General features: G+C 55.6%; 2 protein-coding genes across 7 annotated transcripts in view; one reads left to right on the top strand and one right to left on the bottom strand.

The window, feature by feature from the left end:
* BLOC1S3 (biogenesis of lysosomal organelles complex 1 subunit 3) overlaps positions 1-5,469 on the bottom strand; it is a 30,677-nt gene extending 25,208 nt beyond the window's left edge. For 2 of the 4 annotated variants that reach the window (XR_001886062.1, XR_001886061.1), the window contains exons 1-4: positions 5,378-5,469; positions 4,845-5,116; positions 3,738-4,386; positions 2,199-2,369 (exon numbers count right to left, since the gene is read on the bottom strand). Coding sequence is in view for 1 of the 4 variants with exons in the window: in XM_017874377.1 (XP_017729866.1) it covers positions 3,775-4,377 (603 nt within the window). In the remaining 3 variants the exon portion in view is untranslated. Of the gene's footprint in view, positions 1-1,841; positions 2,370-3,737; positions 4,387-4,844; positions 5,117-5,377 lie in introns of those variants that run through there. The other 2 variants (XM_017874377.1, XR_001886063.1) reach the window with 2 other exon arrangements.
* On the top strand, positions 5,375-21,364 carry TRAPPC6A (trafficking protein particle complex subunit 6A). 3 transcript variants are annotated; one of them, XM_017874379.1, is made up of 6 exons: positions 5,375-5,522; positions 19,081-19,148; positions 19,389-19,421; positions 20,024-20,107; positions 20,257-20,350; positions 21,048-21,359. In XM_017874379.1, exons 1-6 carry the CDS (start codon positions 5,390-5,392, stop codon positions 21,077-21,079), a joined length of 444 nt encoding a protein of 147 aa, XP_017729868.1. In that variant the 5' UTR covers positions 5,375-5,389; the 3' UTR covers positions 21,080-21,359. The 3 variants fall into 3 exon arrangements, with proteins under 3 accessions (XP_017729868.1, XP_017729869.1, XP_017729867.1); XM_017874378.1 differs by having other exon boundaries at positions 5,392-5,522; positions 19,304-19,421; positions 21,048-21,364; XM_017874380.1 differs by lacking the exon at positions 19,081-19,148 and having other exon boundaries at positions 5,390-5,522; positions 19,304-19,421; positions 21,048-21,364.
* Positions 21,365-21,367: the final 3 nt, after the last annotated feature.

A 21,367-nucleotide genomic window follows, 5' to 3' on the forward strand; every position in this document is an offset into this window, starting at 1 on the left:
GTTCTATTTTTTTTTTTTTTTTTTTTTTTTTTGAGACGGAGTCTTGCTCTGTCACCCAGGCTGGAGTGCAGTGGCGCGATCTCAGCTCCCTGCAAGCTCTGGTTCCCAGGTTCATGCTATTCGCCTGCCTCAGCCTCCCAAGAAGCTGGGACTACAGGCGCCCGCCACCATGCCCAGTTAATTTTTTGTATTTTTTAGTAGAGATGGGGTTTCACCATGTTAGCCAGGATGGTCTCGATTTCTTGACCTGGTGATCCACCTGCCTCGGCCTCCCAAAGTGCTGGGATTACAGGCGTGAGCCACCGCGCCCAGCCGCCTGGCGAATTTTTATATTTTCAGTAGAGCCAGGGTTTCACCACGTTGGCCAGGCTGGTCTCGAACTCCTGGCTTCAGGTGATCTGCCCGCCTCGGCCTCCCAAAATGCTGTAATCACAGGCGTGAGCTACAGCGCGCAGCCAATAATACAATTTTTTTAAGGCTCACCTTTATCTGGCCCTTTCTGGTACTTCACTCAGCATCCCCTGCTCCACCCCCACCCCCCACACACTTCTCCACTCTAGGTGGAGAGCAGAAATCATCTTCTTCTGTTAAATAGGTTCTGGTCCCTTCTGTCTCAGGGCCCTTGCATATGCTGTTCTCCATGTCTGCAACTCTTCACCCTACTCCCATTTCACCTACTTCCACCTTCTGGGCTCAGCTCCAACACCACTCATCACTTCCTCTCTCTTGTCCAGATTAGGTCAGACAGATCCTGCTCCACCTTCATAAAGCTCCTTTACTTTTTCATGGCTCTAATCACAGTGCCAAGAAAATTGTATCTAAATTATAAATTACGGCTGGGTGCAGTGGCTCATGCTTGCAATCCTAGCACTTTGGGAGGCCAAGACGGGAGAATCCCTTGAGCTTAGGAGTTCAAGACCAACCTGGGCAACACTGTGAGAGTTCGTCTCTATTTTATTTTTTTTAAATAATTTTTTATTTTTATTTATTTTTGAGATGGAGTCTCACTCTGTCACCCAGGCTGGAGTGCAGTAGCCTGATCTTGGCTCACTGCAACCTTCACCTCCTGGGCTCAAGCGATTCTCCTGCCTCAGCCTCCCAAGTAGCTGGGATTACAGGCATGTGCCACCACGCCTGGCTAATGTATTTTTAGTGGAAACAGGGTTTCACCATGTTGGCCTGGCTAGTCTAGAACTCCTGACCTCAGGTGATCTCCCAAAGTGCTGGGATTAAAGACGTGTGTAACTGCGACTGGCCTATTTATTTTTGAGACAGGGTCTTGCTCTGTCGCCCAAGCTAGAGTGCAGTGGCACAATCTTGGCTCACTTCAACCTCTGCCTCCAAGGATCAAGCGATTCTCATGCCCCAGCTCCCTGAGTAGCTGGGATTACCAGCACATGCCTCGGCCTCCCAAAGTGCTTGGATTACAGGTATGAGCCATCCCCCGTAATTTTTGTATTTTTAGTAACAGTGGGGTTTCACCATGTTGGCCAGGCTATTGTCTCTATTTTTGAAAATTAAACTATAAATTATGATTACCAGAACTATCTGTGAGAACATCTTATTACTGTTTCTCCCACTGGACTGCGACCTCTGTGAGGGCAGGGACTGGCTGCTACACCCCCAGCCCCAGCACAGGTCAGGTACCCAAAATGTGTGCATTGAATTAATAAAATACAAGTAAATACAGAACCAGGGCAAAAATCTAGGGCCCCTGATTTCCCAACTACAGCTTCACCTTCCGTAAGCCAGGCATGGAGGTCTTGGGACCCCCATTCTCAGAGATATCAACCAACTCACCCTTAGCTTAGGTAGGGAGACAAAAGGAACTAACCATAATGGTTAATGCTTAAGAGTTTTAATCAGTCTGCCATAGAAAGCTCCTCCCCATTCTCCATCTTGGGGGCTAAGATCTTGGCTTTGGGTTGGGATGAGGGACAGGGGTATCAGGTTGGGAGGGGAGAGTAAATATGAATACGGTTGAGGGACCAGAGCTGGGATCAGAAGAAAGCGCAGGTGAGAAGGAGCAGAAAGAGGCTCCTAACCCCAGTCCCTGAGCCAAATCAGAAATCCAAGTCCTTTTATAGTATCCAGGAGCCAAGTGTAGTGAAATCCACACGTCATATCGTTCTTATCTGCAAAGTGCTGTCATCTGGAGCCCAAAGCACCAGGGCAAGGTTGAATTGGGCCCGAAGTACCTGAAGGGTGTCACTTTAGGTCTGGAGAGTCAGGAAGAGATGCCACTTTGGCCTAGAGAGTTGACAGCGAGCATCATCTCGGCCTGGAGGGACGTGCAGGAAATGCCACCTTGGTCCAGAGTTGGGAGGAAGATCCCCTGCCTTAGGTTAGGAGGGGCCATCATTTTGGGCCTGCCGAAGGAAGGAAACCATGGGGAGTCCCCAGAGCCCAGGATCAGGGAGGTGTAAGCACGATGGAGACAGCAAAAGCAAGCAAAACCTATCCCACCTATCCCATGGCACAGCTGGACTTGGGAAACAGAAATCAGGCTGAGAGGGCGGGGCTAAGCTCAAGGAGGAGGCAGGAGGCAAAAGATGGGAGAACAAAAAACCAACCCACGGAACCAGGGCCAAGCCTGGGCAGCAGAACAAGGACCCAGCTGGCCGGGTGCAGTGGCCCACGCCTGTAATCCCAGCACCTTGGGAGGTGAGGCTGGGGGATCACCTGAAGCCAAGAGTTCGACACCAGCCTGGCCAACATGCTGAAACCTCATCTCTACTAAAAATATAAAAATTAGCCAGGCATGGTGGTGCATGCCTGTAATCCTAGCTACTCCGGAGGCTGACGCAGGAGAATCACTTGAACTCTGGAGGTGGAGGTGGCAGTGAGCCGAGATCACGCCACTGCACTCCACTGCACTGGGCGACAGAGTGACACCCTGTCTCTAAAAACAAAACAAGCACCCAGCCCAGGAGGAGGGCAGTTCTGGAGGTGGAGCTAGGATGGGAGGTGTAGCCAACTGACTGAAGGAAGACCGCAGGGAAGCTGTGCCACATCCTGGGTTCCTGTGGGAAGAGCGGGAACAAGCCCTCCACCATAAGCAGAAACAAACTCAGAAAGAGCACAGCCGGGTGTGATAGCTCACACCTGTAACCCCAGCACTTTGGGACGTCTGGGTAGGAGAATCGCTTGAGCCCGGAAGTTTGAGACCAGCCTGGGCAACACAGTGAGATCTTCTCCCCTCTTCAAACTGTCACAAAAAAAAATTAACCGGGCAACTGGGCATGGTGGTGTAGGTCTGCAGTCTCCGCTACTCTGGAAGGCTGAGCTGGGAGGATCACTTGAGCCCAGGAGGTCGAGGCTGCAGTGAGTGATAATCCTGTCACTGCACTCTAGCGTAGGTGACAGAGACACCCTGTCTCAAAGAAAAAAAAAAAAAAAAAAGAGCGAGCGTGAAAAGAAAGGCAAAAGACAAAATATGACATGATGAGCCCCCAGGGTGGAAACAGATTAAGGAGCAACTATTTATCAAAGGTTGGAGCTAAGCCTCAGGGTAAGGCTCAGGACCAGGCGGCAGGGTCAGGATAGGTGGAGGAACCAGATCTAAGGGTAGTGGGGCCCTGGTCTCCACAGTAGGGGTTGAACTATATCCAACATAAAGCATTATCCAAGGGGACCGGATTAGCCCCTATGGGTGGCACTAAGATGGGAGCGGGGGGGTGGGGGGGTGATAAGAGCCACAGGGGACAGAGTCAGGTCCCAGAGGCAGCAAGGCCTACCCCCAAATTGCAGTCAGGTTGGGAAGTAGAATCATGGCTAGGCCCGCGGCCCCGGGTCTTGCTCAGGCTCGGTCCCTGGCACGCCGCGGATGTCCGGCAGCAAGCGGCAGCCAGCCACGATGTCCAGACGCTCGGCCAGCGCACAAAGGTCCCCGCGCGCCAGGCGCACGCTGTGGGCCGCCGCCAGCCCCGCCGCTTGGGCTGCTGCCAGCCTACCAGCCAGGGCGGCCACGTCGCGGCCCGCACGGCGGTAAACACCGCTCACCGCGGCCGCCACGTCGTGGTCCAGCCGCGCCTGGCTCTCCGCCAGCCGAAGTTGCAGGAGCGAGCGCGCGGGGGCGGGCGCCGGGGCCTCTTCCGCGCCCCAGGCCTCCTCCGCCAATTCCCGCTGCACCACGAGCGGAGGCAGGTCCCTCGGCGCGGCCTTCGGCTCCGGCTCCGGGTCCGAGTCGGTCTCTGCGGCCTCCCCAGCCACCCGCAGCCCCGTGGGGCGGCCGCGCGTCGGGCCCGAGGGACCCAGGTACAGCTCCTCCTCCTCCGACGAGGACACAGAGGGCTCGGAATCCGTCTCGGTCGCCTCCCCAGGCACCACCGTCTCCGGCCTCCGCAGGGGCCTCCGCCGACGACCCTGGGACGCCATGGCGCCGAGCTAGGGGAGAAGAACGAAGGGACTGCACGTGAGACGAGCGCCGGGGTGGGTAAAAGGCGCAGATCCTGGATTCCCAGCCCCTTCGCTGATTCTCTTAACGACTTGGGGTCAGTTGCTCCCCCTGCCTGGGCCTCAGTTTCCTCTTCTGTAAACTGGGTGATGATGGGGGTTACTGGACCCCAGGCTCTTCAGCGTACAGATGGGGAAACTGAAGACCAGCTCCATCAGGGATCTGGGGCCCGAGTTCCCGGAGTCCCAAGCCAAGCTCTTTACGAATTTGCCTCCTAGTAGCGGCCACACCCTCCACCTGGTCCACCATGCCCATCTCAGACCCGGAAGCACTCGGGCCCTTGAGCTGCTCGGGACCAGTGCCAGAGTCGCAGAAAGGATGACAGTCCGACTGGACTCCGCTGGGGGCACTCATGGGATGGGGGAAGCGCTATAGCTAAAGACCGTACCCGGCAGCTGACGCTCCGAGCCTGCGGGATCCTCTTCCTAGCCCGAGTGCCGAGTCCTCACCCTGGCAGCTGAAGGGCTGCGATCTCGACCAATAGGGGAGCGGGTTGGGCGGGCATTAGCAGCCAAATCACGTGGATTCGCTCGGCTACCAATCAGGATGCAAGTTCTCAGCATCAGCTTTGAGGGAGCGTGCAGAAGATCACATGAATGGAGGAACTGCCAATGGAGAAGCGGCTGGGCCGGCTTTTCCAGGTTGTGCGACGAAGAAAGTCTGGAGTGGACAAATAGGGATTTTAAAAGCCGAGTAATTTGACCAATAGGAATGCTCGAGAACCCGGAAATAGGGAAGGGACGGCAGCAAGGGCCGAAGATGTTGTCACGTGTGGCCAGAGGAGGAGTAGGCCCGCCCCCTAGTATCCCAGGATCACGCGCACACCACATGAGCCCGAGGTGGGGAGGCGGGGCTAGTCTAAAACACCAGTGGAAGCGGGAGTAGGAGGGCTCGCGCCGTGACTTGAGAGGCGTGGCTTACCAAGCCTGGCCAATGAGAGCGGGAAGCGCTGGGCGCATCTTTAGGCGTGCGAGGAGGGCTCATGGCGGATACTGTGCTCTTCGAGTTTCTTCACACGGAGATGGTGGCGGAGCTGTGGGCTCACGACCCCGACCCCGGCCCGGGGGTGAGCGCCAGGTCCCGTGGGGAGGAAGCGGGGGCCACCACGGTAACGCCTCGGGGAGAGCGGAGGGCCTGTCAGGCGTCCGGGTTCGAACCCCGACCCAGCCCCGGCCTTGCAAGGCAACGTCTGGCGCTGGCTTCCTCCTCTGGAAAGTGGGGTTCGCGACGGTGACGGCTCGGGATTATTGCTAAATTGAGCGAGATGACTCAATTGAGCGAGATGACTAAATTGAGCACTTAGCTCACGGCCTGAGTAAGCGGCAAGTAATCATAATAATGCTGTTATTGGGCGTGTGCTGAGGACTCGGCACTCACAAGGTGTGCGACCCAATGACTTAATCTTTGTGTGTCCTAGTTTTCTCTTTTGTAAAATGAGCATCATAACGTACCTGAGCTTCAGCATGGGACATTTATTCATGCGACACCCACTTACTGAGTGTCTTGTATTCTAGGCACTGTTCTAAGACAGAATCCCTGTCCTCGTGAAGCTTACATTTCACTAGGGGAGTCAAATAACAAACTGAAATATGCCGGTTGGGTGCTGTGGCTCACACCTGTAATCCCAGCACTTTGGGAGGCCGAGGCGGTCGGATCACCTGAGGTCAGGAGTTCAAGACCAGCCTGGCCAACATGATGAAACCCCGTCTCTACAAAAATTAGCCAAGCATGATGGCGAGTACCTGTAATCCCAGCTACTCTGGAGTCTGAGACAGGAGAATGGCTTGAATCTGGGAGGCGGAGGTTGCAGTGAGCCAAGATTGTGCCATTGCACTCCAGCCTGGGCGACAGAGCGAGACTCGTCTCAGGAAAAAAAAAAGAGATAGGGTTTTGCCATGTTGCCCAGGCTGGTCTTGAACCCCTAGACTCAAGTAATTCTTCTGCCTGGGCCTCCCAAAGTGCTGGGATCACAGGCGTGAACTACCACGACTGGCCTGGGATGTGTGTGTGCGCACGCATAACAGGGTCCTGATTGGTTGTCCAGGCTGCCTGGAGTGCAGTGATGCAATCATGGCTCACTGCTACCTCAACCTCCTAGGTTCAAGCGATCATCCCACTTCTCAGCCTCCCAGGTAGCTGGGACCACAAGCGCAGCTGGCGCCACCACTACTGGCTAATTTTTGTATTTTTAGTAGAAATGGGGTTTTGCCACGTTGGCCAGGCTGGTCTCAGAACACCCGACCCCAGGCGATGCATGTGCCTTGGCTTCCCAAAGTGCTGGGATTATAGGCGTGAGCTAGGGCGCATGGCCTTTTTTTGTCTTTGTTTTTGTTTTTGAGACGGAGTTTTGCTCTTGTTGCCCAGGCTGGAGTGCAATGGCACAATCTTGGCTCACCACAGCCTCCGCCTCCTGGGTTCAAGTGATTCTTCTGCCTCTGCCTCCGGAGTAGCTGGGATTACAGGCATATGCCACCACGCCCAGCCAATTTTGTGTGTTTAGTAGAGATGGGATTTCTCCATGTTGGTCAAGCTGGTCTTGAACTCCTGACCTCAGGCGATCTGCCTGCCTTGGCCTCCCAGAGTGCTGGGATTACAGGCATGAGCCACCATGCCCGTCCTTGTTTTGTTTTTGAGATGGGGGGTCTCACTCTGTCACCCATGCTGGAGTGTAGTATTGCAGTGTTGGCTCCCTGCATCGTCCACCTCAAAGGCTCATGCATAGCTAATTTTTTTTTTTTTTTGAGACAGAGTCTTCCTCTGTCGCCCAGGCTGGAGTGCAGTGACGCAATCTCGACTCACTGCAAGCTCCGCCTCCCAGGTTCACACCATTCTCCTGCCTCAGCCTCCCGAGTAGCTGGGACTACAGGCACCCACCACCACCCCCGGCTAATTTTTTGTATTTGTTTTTTTTTTTAGTAGAGACGGGGTTTCACTGTGTTAGCCAGGATGGTCTCCATCTCCTGACCTCGTGATCCACCCGTCTGGGCCTCCCAAAGTGCTAGGATTACGGGTGTGAGCTACTGCGCCTGGCCAATTTTTTTTTTTTTATGTTGAGTAGAGATGGGCTTTCACCATCTTAGCCAGGCTGGTCTCGAACTCCTGACCTCGTGATTCACCCACCTCAGCCTCCCAAAGTGCTGGGATTATAGGCGTGAGCCACTGTGCCTGGCCATGTAAGACATTTTTATTGGCTCTGGTTTCCTTCTAGGATTAGAAGCCCCAGGGAGGATGTTGCTTGTTACCATCTCGACATACAGATATAAACCTGTCATAAGTTGAAAACATCATAAATCGGCCGGGCGCGGTGGCTCAAGCCTGTAATCCCAGCACTTTGGGATGCCAAGACGGGCGGATCACGAGGTCAGGAGATTGAGACCATCCTGGCTAATACGGTGAAACCCCGTCTCTACTAAAAAAATACAAAAAACTAGCCGGGCGAGGTGGCGGGCGCCTGTAGTCCCAGCTGCTCGAGAGGCTGAGGCAGGAGAATGGCGTAAACCCGCGAGGCGAAGCTTGCAGTGAGTTGAGATCCGGCCACTGCAGTCCAGCCTGGGCGACAGAGCAAGACCCTGTCTCAAAAAAATAAAAGAAAACATCATACATCAAAAATGCATTTAGCCAGCTGTGGCGACTTGCACCTGTAATCCCAGGTACTCAGGAGGCAGAGGTGGGAGGATCACTTGAGGCCCAGTGTTCAAGACTAGCCTGGACAACATAGCAAGACCCCACCTCTAAATTTTAATTTTTTAATTTTTATTTATTTTTATTTATTTATTTTCGAGACAGAGTCTCTCTCTCTCTGTCGCCCAGGCTGGCGCAATCTTGGTTCACTGCAAGCTCTGCCTCCTGGGTTCACGCCATTCTCCCACCTCAGCCTCCTGAGTAGTTGGGACTACAGGTGCCCGCCACCACTCCTGGCTAATTGTGTGTGGTTTTTTTTTTTTTTTTTGTATTTTTAGTAGAGACGGGGTTTCACCATGTTAGCCAGGATGGTTTCAATCTCCTGACCTCGTGATCTGCTTGCCTCAGCCTCCCAAAGTGCTGGGATTACAGTCATGAGCCACTGCGCCTGGCTAAGAAAATTTTAAAATTAGCTGGGTGTGATGACATATGCCTATACTACCAGCAACTTGGGAGCCTGAGGTGGGAGGATCACCTGGGCCCAGGAGTTCAAGGCTGCAGTGAGCTATGATCATGCCATTGCACTCCAGCCTGGGTGACAGAGTGAGACCCTGTCTCTAAAAAATCATGGGGATTACTCAGTGAGCCATCAAAAATTTTTGTCCTCCTGGAGCTTTGTCATCATTGGAGGAGACAGACAGTAAATGAGTAAAGTATCTGGTACATTGTGTAACTGCTATGAGGAAGATACAGCATGGCCCAGAGAGTATGCATCAGCCTGGGGGTGGGTGGTAATGTCTCAACACTCCATATCCTTCCTGGCCTTCAAACCAGAAACCCCGGAGTCCTGACACCTGCCTTTTCTCCCTTACCTGCAACCCTGCCCCAGGCTCTGCCCAGTCTGCTGTCTAAATACCTTTCCCACGTGGCCCCTCCTCTGCCCTGGTCCAGCACTTTCCCCTCTGCTCCTGTTAAATGAGCCTGCTCCCTTCTCCCAGCCCATTCCACCTGTCACATCTTCATCATGCTAACACCTATTAATCCTTCAGATCTTAGCACAACAATCCCTTCCTCAGGGATGCCTTCCCTGAGCCCCCAGTCAAATTTGGATCTCCTTTATACATTCTTCTGGTCTCGCTCTCCCACTTTTTTCTTGGTAGGCTTCATCATACTCAATAAGGATGTATCTGATTTTTTTTTTTTTTTAAAGAGAGTCTTGCTCTGTCACCCAAGCTGGAGTTCAGTAGCATGATCATAGTTCACTGTAGCCTCACACTCCTGGGCTCAAGTGATCCTCCCACCTCAGCCTCCTGAGTAGCTAGGAGTGCACACCACCATGCCCTGCTAATTTTTTTGTTTGTTTGTTTGTTTGTTTGTTTGTTTTTTGAGACAGTCTTGCTCTGTCACCAGGCTGGAATGCAGTGACTGGATCTCAGCTCACTGCAAGCTCCGCCTCCCGGGTTTATGCCATTCTTCTGCCTCAGCCTCCCGAGTACCTGGGACTACAGACGCTTGCCACCTCGCCCAGCTAGTTGTTTGTATTCTTTAGTAGAGACGGGGTTTCACCGGGTTAGCCAGCATGGTCTCCATCTCCTGACCTCGTGGTCCGCCCGTCTCAGCCTCCCAAAGTGCTGGGATTACAGGCTTGAGTCACCACCGTGCCTAGCCTCTGCTAATTTTTAAATTTTTTGTAGAGATGGGTTCTCACAATGTTGCCCAGGCTGCCCTTGAACTCCTGGGCTCAAGCGATCTTCCAAAAACTCACACCTGGGATTACAGGTGTGCGCCACCATGCCCTGCCAGAATGCATCTGAATTGTGTATCTGTATGATCCTTTGATTCACATGCATCTCCCCCTGCCGGAGTGTACTTTGTGTGGGATGGGCCTGGGTGTGTATTGATGACCACTATATGCCCTGGATCGTAGTGGGTCCTCAGCGTGGACATGTTGAGGAGGTGAATGCAGAGCCTGTGTCGTGGTGGGTGGGGATGGGTGGGAACTGGGATTCATTTGGTTTATGAGCAGTGCTAGCTGCTCCCTCCCTCCCCCCATATGAGTGCTTCCTGTGCGTACTCATGGCTTCTCACTTTTGATTTCATTTGATCTTCTGACGATCCAGAGAGGTTGGCGTGGTCCTCCCTGATTTATAGATGAGGCGGCGGAGGCTTTGATGGACGGAATTCCATGCTCTCAAGTGGCAGAGTCAGGACCGCAACCAGGCCTCCCACTTCCAAAGCCTGTGCTGTAAACTCTCACTTGCATTTTCTGGTATTTGCCCTGGGAGGGATTTTAATGGGTTTCTGTGGTCAAGCGAGTGTGAGAAACTGGCTTACTCAGCTCTGCCTTTTAGAGCACATGAGTGTGCCTGGGATCTTGGGCAGGGGTTCCCTACCCAGCTGCCACTACGTTCCGATGCTGGAGTCCCACACCAGAGACTCCGACAAACCCGATTGGGGCGAGGCCTGAGTGTCAGGCCTCGGAAAGCTCCCAGGTGGCTCTCGGTGCAGCCAGGGGCAAGAACCGCATCGTTCCCCGCACTCCTTCCTCCTGGGGAGCCCCGTTTCTCAGGGGGCCCATCATGAAAAACAGCTTCATTTCCTCAGTCCTTTCTCTTTATTGGCCCCGCCTCCTCTCTTCATTCCTTCTCTTTGGCCCAAAAGGGTTCCTCTGAACCAGACAGGCCTCCCATTTCCTGAGGGCGTCTGTGCAGCACTTGCACAGTGCTGACTGCATTTAGTCCTCAGGACAGCCCTCCCGATTCACAGAGGAGGGACCCATGCTTGGGAGAGGAAGGGACTTCCCGAGGCTGTTCAGCAAGACTCAAAGGCAAAATTAGAACTCAGGCTTCTGGCCTCAGGGCTTCTGGGTAGTGCAGGCCTGCCTTTCCCACCAGCTCCACAGCTCCTTGAGGACAGGGATGGTGGCTTCTTCGTCTCTGTTCCCATAGCACAGGTGCCCAGGAGCCATAGCCAGTGTGTAGGGCTTTTGTGACCTCCTATCCTGCCTGGTACAGTGGTTATTTGTGGCTGTTCTCCTGGGCTGTCACAGGTTGTGAACTGGAGAACCCGCCAGAGAGGCCAGGAAGGCCTTTGTTCTCACAGCCGCTTGGAGGAAGCGGCTGTGGCTTTTCTATCTCAGAGGCTTTGAAGATAAGGGAAGCCTTGGGCAAAGAGGATTCCTCTGAGTGCATGTAGTAAAGACCTAAGGCGCTGTCACCCACTGTCTGAGACCAGGCCCGAGGCGCCCTGAGAACAGCCCTGCTGGGCCAGGCCTCCATCCACCACGCCTCGAGAGTGCACTTGGGCAGCCCCTTATCTGAGGAGGGTGTGGGGCGGGCGGAGCAGCTGTCAGATAGGTCCCTGCCCGGAATGCCGCTCTGAGCATCTGAGGCTGGGAGCCCCAGCGAGGCCCTCCTGGGAACTGGGGTTCCACCCCGAAGGCAGTGGGAACCATAGCAGGGTTTAAACTGAGGTGCACCTGGCTCATATTTACATTCTAGAAATGCCTCCCTGGCCACAGGAATGGACTGGATGGAGATTGGCCTGGGAAGGGCCCCGCTGCTGCAGGAGCTTAGGGCAGAGGCTGTGGCGGGCTAACCTTCTGGGCCGGGCCAGGGGACAGGATGGGGAGTTCTGAGTGGGCAGAGGCAGGATCTGGTTTTGCTCAGGGCGCCTTGCTGGATGAGGGAGGAGAGTTGAGGGCGACAGCGGGGAAGTCCTGCAGGCTTCTCGTACCCACCCCTCACTCACCCATCCATGTGCTAGCACTTCTCTCTCTGTGCTTTTCTTAACCAGGGCTGCTTCTTCCCTGGGTTCCCCACCACACCCCTGGGCCTGGCACAGAGTGGCTCTGCAGGTGGGCGTTGAACAGGGTCAGCCTCTGCCCAGGAGCTAGCAGGTGCCTAAAAAACAATGGAGGGGTAGGGCAGACACAAGAGACAGGAAGGGGCGGAGCACATGGCCCCCACCCGCCTCCCTCCCACTTCAGGGCAGAATGTTCTCTGTTCCCAAGTGTCTGAAGGGGCTTTGGTTTGCATTTTCCATTCATCCTCCTTAGAGCTTACCCCTCGGCTTCAGTCTGGACATGTGGATCTTCGTTTAGCTCAGGACATTTTTCTCCTGTGATCTCTGATGATTTCTTCTGCATTGTTCCCTGTATGTCCTGTAGGCACCGCAGGGAAGATTAGACTTCCTGCATCTCTTCCAAGCATCTTGTAGCTTTTCTCTCATTTTTTCCTCCCTCCTGTTTTTCTTCTTGCTGGGAGGTGTTACCTGTCTTACAGGTTTCTCTGCTATTCAATTCCCTTGTTAAAAAGTGTTGATTTTGGCCACCATATTTGTTCATTTCCAGGAACTCTGCTTTGTGTCTGATTGATCCTTCCTGTGTAGTGGATGTCATTAGCACCGATACTGATAAGACTTCCTTTCTGCCTTTCCTTTCATCCGGTCTGTGTGTAAACTCAGCAGAGGCAGGTGTGGGGAGCCCCAGAAATGCACCGGCTCTGGGCTGGGCTCTGGCAGATTCATATGAATGGGAGAGTCTCTGTCTGGCCAGCCCTTCTGTTTTGTTTTTGGTTTTTGTTTTGTTTTGTTTGAGACTGAGTCTTGCTCTGTCGCCCAGGCTGGAATGCAGTGGCGTGATCTCAGCTCACTGAAACCTCTGCCTCCCGGGTTCAAGCGATCCTGGTGGCTCAGCCTTCTGAATAGCTGGGATTACAGGTGTGTGCCACCACGCCCAGCTAATTTTCTTATTTTTAGTAGAGACAGGGTTTTGCCATGTTGGCCAGGCTGGTCTCAAACTCCTACCCTCAAGTGATCGTCCCGCCTTGGCCTCCCAAAGCGCTGGGATTACAGGCAAGAGCCCCCACGCCCAGCCCCTTCTGTTTTTAACAAGATAAACCCCTGATCTCTGAAGAGCTTTTGCAGTGACACAGGCATGGACGCCACCAAGTCTCCCTGTGATGAGGTGGGTAGAGGCTTCTCCCTTCCTCCTCTGCCCTTTCTTCCCTGTCTCCTGCTCCTCCTTGGCCCCTCCCTTTTGCTGTGATTCCCCACATCCCTTTTCAGTTCAGCAGGGATCTGAATGGCCCCCGTCGAGGGCTGGGTGCAGTGGGGCCAACAGTCACACAGCCGTGTATCCAGCTGCTGCCACCTGCCAGTCACACCGCCACTGTGAGCAGGCGCTGCCATTAGCCCCATGGTGCATGTGGGGAGACTGAGGCATGGGATGGTTGAATAATCTGCCCAGGGTCACACAGCCAGTGAGTGGCAGGGCCGAGACTCAAACCCAGGCAGCGTGAAGTTCGTGAAGGGAAAAGCTGAACTTGCTGGAACCCCTTTAGACTCCACGCTCCTGGCCTGGCTGATGGACCCCACTGACTCTCTGCCCCGACTCACCCTTCCAGGGGCCGCCGTCATGGCTGTGACTTGGGCCTGGTGTGCCTTCACAGCCCACTCCCACTGTTGAACTCTTCCTCTTCCCTCAGGCTCAGTGCAGTCGGGGTGCTTCCTAGGGATGGGCGTGCACCCTCGCAGCACACCCTGCCTCCCTCTTGGCAGTCGCTGTGAGCATAGTGAAGCTGGCCATTGCATCTTTGCCCACTCCCCGGGTAAAACGCCAGCTCCAGCAGGGCAGGGACTGAGCCTGTGGCCCACTGTGGCTGACATTCAGGCAGCGTGGCCTGCATTGACCCTCGGGTTGGCTGCACTTGCCTGCAGGGGAAAATGCCCCCTCTGCAGTCCACTCTGAGGGCCCCTTCCCTTCCCACTTCTCACCCCTGCCTTGGCACATGCCCTTTGCTTGGAATGCCTGCCCCCTCTGGCCCTCTCCTGGAGGGCAGGCTCTGCACGGCACTGCCCGGGCCCCTTGCACTCAGTCTCCCAGCCCTTCCTAGATTGTCAGTTGGCATCATCTGGGCACCTGTCAACCCCACCAGGCACGGTAGGTGAGCTCCTGGAGGACACCAAGAAATGTTTGTGGCATGAACTAGAGAGGGACATGAAGGTGCCCTTACACGCAGGGACACAGATGTGTTCTGTCAGAGTGGAGCCTGGGCCCTACCTCCAGGAGCTGCGCTGCAGGAGGAGGTGACACAGGAGCCGCAGCCACCAGGCAGCGAGCTCTCGCCCGGGCTGTTCTAGGTGCTGGCTACAGGAGCCCACAGAACAGACCCCCTTCCTTCCTGAGGTTTTCCTCCAGCCAAGGGCTTCATCCCTCATTGGCTGGGGCCGTCTCCTCGTTTGACAGACATAGAGGCTGTAAATGACAATAAGTAAGGCTCCCAGAGCTGCCTTGAAGTACTCAGGTTGCCTTTACCAACCCTTACTCCTGGTGAGGATCCTGGAGGTAGCTGCCATTAATATTCCCCTCCTTTGGGCCAGGCGTGATGGTTCACACCTGTAGTCCCAGCTACTTGGGAGGCGGAGGTAGGACGATCACCTGAACCCAGGAGGTAGAGGCTGCAGTGAGCCAAGATCGTGCCATTGCACTGCAGCCTGGGTGACAGAATGAGACCCTGTCTCAAAAACAAACAAAATGACCCTCCTTTTTACATGAGGAAACTGAGGCACAGACATTCAACCACTGGCCCAGGTCGCACACGTGGTAAGTGCTGGCCCAGGTCCCACAGGTAGTAAGTGCTGGGGTGGATCTGGACCCGGGCGGTGGTTCTGCACCTGCGCTGCTGGTAGTGCTGCTATGAAGGACCCACGGGCAGGGGTCTCTTCCCACCCTGTCTCTCTCACACACCTGCCCTTCTCCTGCAGTCATCGGCCCCTTCCCTGAGCCTCTGCTGTGCCTGAGGACACCGGAGGAAAGCAGGTGGTGACACCAGAGGGAGCCAGTGCAACAGGAAGTCGTGTCATTGTCACCCAGGAGGGCAAGGCCTGGCAAGGGGCCAGGCAGAGGAAAGGGCACCTTAGCTTCAGATATGGGCGACCTCAGCTCAGCACCTCCCCCATTCCAAGCGCACCCCACTTCCATGAGGCCCTCAACAGCCATGGCTGTCACCCCACCCACCCTCCTATGTGGACCTGCTGGGGTGTGAAAGACAGCCCTGTGCTGAAGGTGCCTTGGATGGGTTCTTAACCTCGGACCCCCAGTTTCCGTCTGGAAATACAGCCTCCTGTGAGAGTGGAAAGGTAAAACGAGGGCTGTAGAAAACTCCTGCCGCACAGTTTGCTGGTCCTGGAATAATACTTTGTTGTGATATTGATGAGGAAAAAGTACTGATTCCCGGGACCACTGTCTGGGTGGTGGTTGCAGGTTCTCCCCGTGCTGGTGCAGGTTCCTCTGGGCACTCCTTTCCTTGTGCATCCTTGGGGTGTGTCCGTTAGGTGAGCTCCCGGGTCTCCATGGGCCCAGCATGAGTGATTAGGGACCTGTGTGTGCCCTGTGATGGGATGGCATCCTGTCCAGGGTCCATTCCTGCTTTTGGCCCTGCCGGGACAGGCTCTAGCCCCCCAGGACCCTGAGCTGGAGGAAGTAAGTAAATGTCTTCCTGGTTTTTTGTGGTTTTTTTTTTTTTTTTTTTTTGAGACGGAGTCTCTCTCTGCCGCCCAGGCGGGAGTGCAGTGGCCAAATCTCAGCTTCCTGCAAGCTCCGCCTCCCGGGTTCACGCCATTCTCCTGTCTCAGCCTCCCGAGTAGCTGGGACTACAGACGCCCGCCACCTCGCCCGGCTACTTTTTTGTATTTTTTAGTAGAGACGGGGTTTCACCGTGTTAGCCAGGATGGTCTCGATCTCCTGACCTCATGATCTGCCCATCTCGGCCTCCCAAAGTGCTGGGATTACAGGCTTGAGCCACCGTGCCCGGCCGGTTTTTTGGTTTTTATTTATTTTTTAAGACAGGGTCTTGCTCTGTTGCCTGTGCTGGCGCACAGCGGCATGATCGTGGCTCACTGTAGTTGTGACCTCCTGGGCTCAGACGATCCTCCTGCCTCAGCTTCCTAAGTAGCTGGGACACATGTGCCCGCCACCACGCATAGCTAACTTTTGTATTTTTTTGTAGAGAAGGGGTTTCGCCATGTCGCCAAGGGTGGACTCAAACTCCTGGGCTCAGCTGGGCACGGTGGCCCACGCCTGTAATCCCAGCACTTTGGGAGGTCGAGGCGGGTGGATCACGAGGTCAGGAGATGGAGGCCATCCTGGCTAACAAGGTGAAACCCTGTCTCTACTAAAAATACAAAAAACTTAGCCGGGCTTGGTGGCGGGCGCCTGTGGTCCCAGCTACTTGGGAGGCTGAGGCAGGAGAATGATTTGAACCTGGGAGGCAGAGCTTGCAGTGAGCCGAGATCGCGCCACTGCACTCCAGCCTGGGTGACAGAGGGAAACTCCGTCTCAAAAAAAAAAAAAAAAACCTCAGGCTCAAGTGACCCACAAAGTGCTAGGATTGCAGGCATGAGCCACCGTGCCCAACCTATCTTACTTGTTTTAATCTTTATTTATTTATTTATTTTTGAGACAGTCTCGCTTTTGTCGCCCAGACTGGAGTGCAGTGGGATGATCTTGGCTCACTGACACCTCTGTCTCCCGGGTTCAAGCAATTCTCCTGCCTCAGACTCCCAAGTAGCTGGGATTACAGGTGCCTGCCACCATGCCCGGCTAATTTTTGTATTTTTAGTAGCGACAGGGCTTCGCTGTGTTGGCCAGGCTGGTCTTGCACTCCTAACCTCAGGTGATCCACCTGCCTCAGCCTCCCAAAGTGCTAGGATTACAGGAGTGACTCACTGCGCCCAGCCTAATCTTTCTCATATGTATGTGTAGCTCACGTTTATTTCAGTGTTTAATATTACGTTTTCATTGTTATTTAGAAGTTTGGTGATGTTTTTGTACCAGAAACATGGCATTGGAACTTCACTCTTGTTTATGTTAATTAACCTGCGTGAAATTGGTTTCATCATGTGTCATTTTGCTTAAAGCCGTAGTTTCCCAGAGCCCGTTGACAGCATTAGGTGAGGACTTACTGTGTCCTTTGTTGACGCATGTTGTCTCATCAGCCAGTCTATTAAGCACCACCCACATGCCAAGCCCTATGTTGGCTGCGGAAGGCCGGATGTGAATTGATCAGCCTGGGTCCCCACCTTCACAGAGCTGTGTCCTCATCCATTGACAGTGCGCAGTGGGCAGCGCTGGGGACGCCAACTGGGAGGGAGGGAAGGAAGTCAGTACAAAGGCCCAGAAGTCTGAGCCTTCCCAACCAAGGAAAGCGAGTGTCCCGAGTGGGTGGAGAGGGTGAGGGAGGGATGGAGGCAGCTGGACCGGCAGGCTGCAAGAAGCCTTCCTCGGACACCCTCTCCAGGCTGGGAGACCCTCTCCAGGACTGGAGCCAAGCAGAGAATTCCCATTCCCATTCGGATGGCTGCGTTGATGGTGCAGCCCTGGAGGGAGGAGGCTGTAACTGCCACTCCTGAGTGAAGGTGGGGGTGGAGGGCAGGAGAGGGAGGGCTGCAGGGCTCAGCCCAGGTGACTGCAGGCTCCTGAGAGCAACCAGCAGGAGGGTGAGCTTCCTTCAGCTCAGGGCTACACACCAGCCTCTCCTCTGTTCCCCCACTTCAGCTCTGCCAAGCTTTCTCTGAGAAACCTGGCACCTCACGCCCAAGCCATCCTGGGATTTCTGGTGTGCCCCCAGTCTGGGCCCCCCGCTTCCTCTGCTTGCAGCAAATCACCGGAGGGGGAAAAAAAAATCCATGGCCAGGTGCAGTGGCTCTTGCCTGTAATCCCAGCACTTTGGGAGGCCAAGGCGGGCGGATCATTTGAGGCTAGGAGTTTGAGACCAGCCTGGCCAACATGGTGAAGCCCCATATCTACCAAAAATACAAAAATTAGCCAGGTGTGGTGACACACACACCTGTAATCCCAGCTACTCGGGAGGCTGAGGCAGGAGAATTGCTTGAACACGGGAGGTGGAGGTTGCAGTGAGCCTACAGTGTACCACTGCACTCTAGCCTGGGCCACAGTGAGACTCTGTCTCCAAAAAAGAAAAATTGCCAGGAGCAGTGGCTCACACCTGTAATCCCAGCACTTTGGGAGGCCGAGGTGGGTGGATTGCCTGAGTTCAGGAGTTCAAGACCAGCCTGGGCAACACAGTGAAACCCCTTCTCTACTGAAATACAAAAAATTATTCGGGCGTGGTGGTGGGCACCTGTAGTCCCAGCTACTTGGGAGGCTGAGGCAGGAGAATTGCTAGAACCCAGGAGTCGGAAGTTGCAGTGAGTCGAGATCAGGCTACTGCACTCCAGCCCGGGCAATGAAGTGAAACAACATCTTTAAAAAAAAAAAAAAATTCATGAACACCTCATCTCTTCCAGCCATGCCATCCACACACACAGGCACGTGGACAGACACTGAGTGCAGCCCTCCTGCCTGGGGCCTGCCTCTGCCAGCACAGTCCCCTCCTGTGTGGACCCTGGCCTACCCTCCAGACACTACATGAATGCCACTGTCCTTCCTGAGTACCCAAAGATCTGCCGCCTGTTCTGAGCTTCCATGTGTACCCCCAGGGATCTTGGCCAATATTATAAGGCATGATGATCATGGTTGACTTCCACAGCTCATTTTCCTTTGGCCCAGCCGCCAGCCCTTGGGCAGGTCACCTGGAGCCTCTTGGTGGAGTCACAGCTCCCACTTCCAGGGCATTGTGAGGGTTCGTGCTGAAAGCATGTACAGCGTGTGACCGGTGTTGTGAGGAAGAGTCGTGCAGGGGGCAGGGAACCTGGGGAAGACCCCCATTGTTCCTGGGGGAAGGAGGAGCTGGTTCTTGGGGGCTGATGATCTGGGGATCCAGAGAGCCTGCGAGGTCTGCAGAGGTGGGTGAGGGAGCCCTGGTGCCCTAGAGGCCTGCCCCTGCCCTGGCCAGGCTGTGCCAGAGCCTCTCCCTGCTTACCCCTGAACTGATTGATGGGCACTGGCAAATTGGTCTTTGGGTCCCCTGGCAGGTGGCCAGGGGTGGCCCCGGGTTCGAGGTGGCCAAGGGCTCCTGAGTGTCTCTCCCCTGGCCTTCTAGGGACAGAAGATGAGCCTGTCGGTCCTGGAGGGTATGGGGTTCCGCGTGGGCCGGGCTCTAGGCGAGAGGTGAGCGCGGCTCCCCCTGCTCTCCCCGAGCCTAGCTGGCAGGGCTGGGCAGGCCCCGGGCAGGGAGGTTGCATTGCTTCATGTGGGAGATGGGCCTGGCTTCTTCCCTGTTCCTCGCCCGGCCCCACGGCCTCAGCCTGGCACTGCCCCACCAGACTGCCCCGGGAGACGCTGGCCTTCAGGGAGGAGCTGGATGTCCTCAAGTTCTTGTGCAAAGACCTGTGGGTGGCTGTGTTCCAGAAGCAGATGGACAGCCTGCGCACCAATCACCAGGTGGGAGCGCCCCAGCCTGCCCATCCGGCTCCCTCCCGAGGGCGAGACCAGGAGAGTGGGAGGGGAAGCCCCGGCGCCAGAGCAGCGGCTGCTGGACCCGCCCAGAGCTTTCCCTCAGGTGGCTGCAGCTCTTGCTCTGTCTGATCCTCTAAGGGAAGCCAGGAGGCTGCACTGGGGCATAGGGGGTATTTCCAGAACTTCCCCAGCCTACCAGGAGTGAGCAATGCATGGGCAGAAAGCCCCTGGTGGCTGCCTGCCCTTCCCCCAGTGCGATGCTGCTTGTCCCAAGCTGGTCTAGTTCCCCAGTGAATACAGGCTGTGCCCGCCCCTCCGCAGTTTCCTGGGCCGGGTCCCCAGCTTTTCTGCGCAACCCTGGGAGGCGAGGGCAGGACCCACACTCCCCAGGGCACAGGCACCTAGTCCAAGTTTGGAAGCCCTGGGCCCTACTGGAGCACTGGCGGCCAAGGCCATGATTCCAGTGGTTCTCAGGGAGGGGGACTTCCCAATCTCAGCCCAATCTAGGACCTGGGTTCCCGCTTCCCCTCCCTGCGCTTCAAATGTGCAGGCCCCGCCCCCACCCACCGGCCTCTCCTCTCCCCCAGGGGACCTACGTCCTGCAAGACAACAGCTTCCCCCTCCTCCTTCCGATGGCCTCTGGCCTGCAGTATCTGGAGGAAGCGCCCAAGGTATGGGGGGAGCTGGGGCCTTGTCCACACCTCCCTTCCTGTTACCCAGCCTCTGCCCCACGTCAGGCCTCTCCCAGGCCTAAGGAGTGCCCCAGACCTCGATGCTGGCCTCCCCTCTCTTCCCATGCTTATCTGTGTCCCCTCCCCAGTTCCTGGCCTTCACCTGCGGCCTTCTGCGTGGCGCCCTCTGTACCCTGGGCATTGAGAGTGTGGTCACCGCTTCTGTGGCAGCCCTGCCTATCTGTAAGTCATGGCGGGTTGGGGGGATTCTTCTCATCCCTTGAGTTGCTGAGGCCTTCAGAGTTCCAGCCCCACTCCTGTGTGGGTGCCTGGGAGGCAGGCCCAGGTTTAAGTCACCTGCTCAGCCACACAGCCAGTGCAGGCCCATCTGTGCCCCTGGCTCCATGACGTCGCCAGCCCTGCAGAGAGAACTGTCTGGCTGTGTTGAACATCTTTTCCCAGCACGGGATCCCAGGTGGACGTAATAGAAGTCATCCTTGCTGATCCTTTGATGTGGGGGATGGCAGGTTTCAAGGAACTTGCAGCCTGCCTGACTAGGTGTCCTCTGTCAGACAAGCTGGAACCCCATTTCTGCCTGGGGACAGCCTGTCCCACCACCTCCCCAACCTTCAGTTATTTTCGCTCTGCTGGTTCCCCAGGCCCATTTGTGGGGGGGGCCCCACGGCCCCCGTGGGGTAGGACCGAGTGATGCATACCACAGAAGCCTGTGCTGGGCGCCTCCCTGTGGCCACATTCGTGGCCCTCATGCCCCTGGTTACTCACACAGCCCAGGGATGTGGCCACGTGGGCGGGAGGAAATAGCCCAACCTAGCCACTGGGGTGTCAGTGCAGGACAGGGGTGAGCACCTAAGAGCTGTCCAGGTGCCCTCTGCCTCTCTCCCATCCCATCCTCAAGCCTAAGCCAGGCCTTCTCTTCCAGGTAAGTTCCAGGTGGTGATTCCGAAATCTTAAGCCTGCCCAGCACCCGCCGAGCCGCACTGCTGCCCCCAGTCTCACCGGCCTCAGGAGAAGGCGGCTGCATTGGGCCCCAGGCTGCTGCATTTGGGGATGGTGTTGGGGCTAGTGCTGGGGATCCCAGGCCCTAGGGGTCACATTTACTCAGGAAGTGGGTATCAAAGCGAGGTGGGGGTGTCACAGGAGGCAAAGGGGTCCCAGCTGCGGTCAGGACTGGGGTGGGATTCCTGCCTGCCCACTGCCCAGCAGCTGTTCAATAAAGGCTGTGTGTGTGGAATCTGACTC

The sequence above is a fragment of the Rhinopithecus bieti genome, unplaced genomic scaffold, assembly GCF_001698545.2.
Source record: "Rhinopithecus bieti isolate Rb0 unplaced genomic scaffold, ASM169854v2 scaffold_7888, whole genome shotgun sequence".
Classification (NCBI taxonomy): domain Eukaryota; kingdom Metazoa; phylum Chordata; class Mammalia; order Primates; family Cercopithecidae; genus Rhinopithecus; species Rhinopithecus bieti.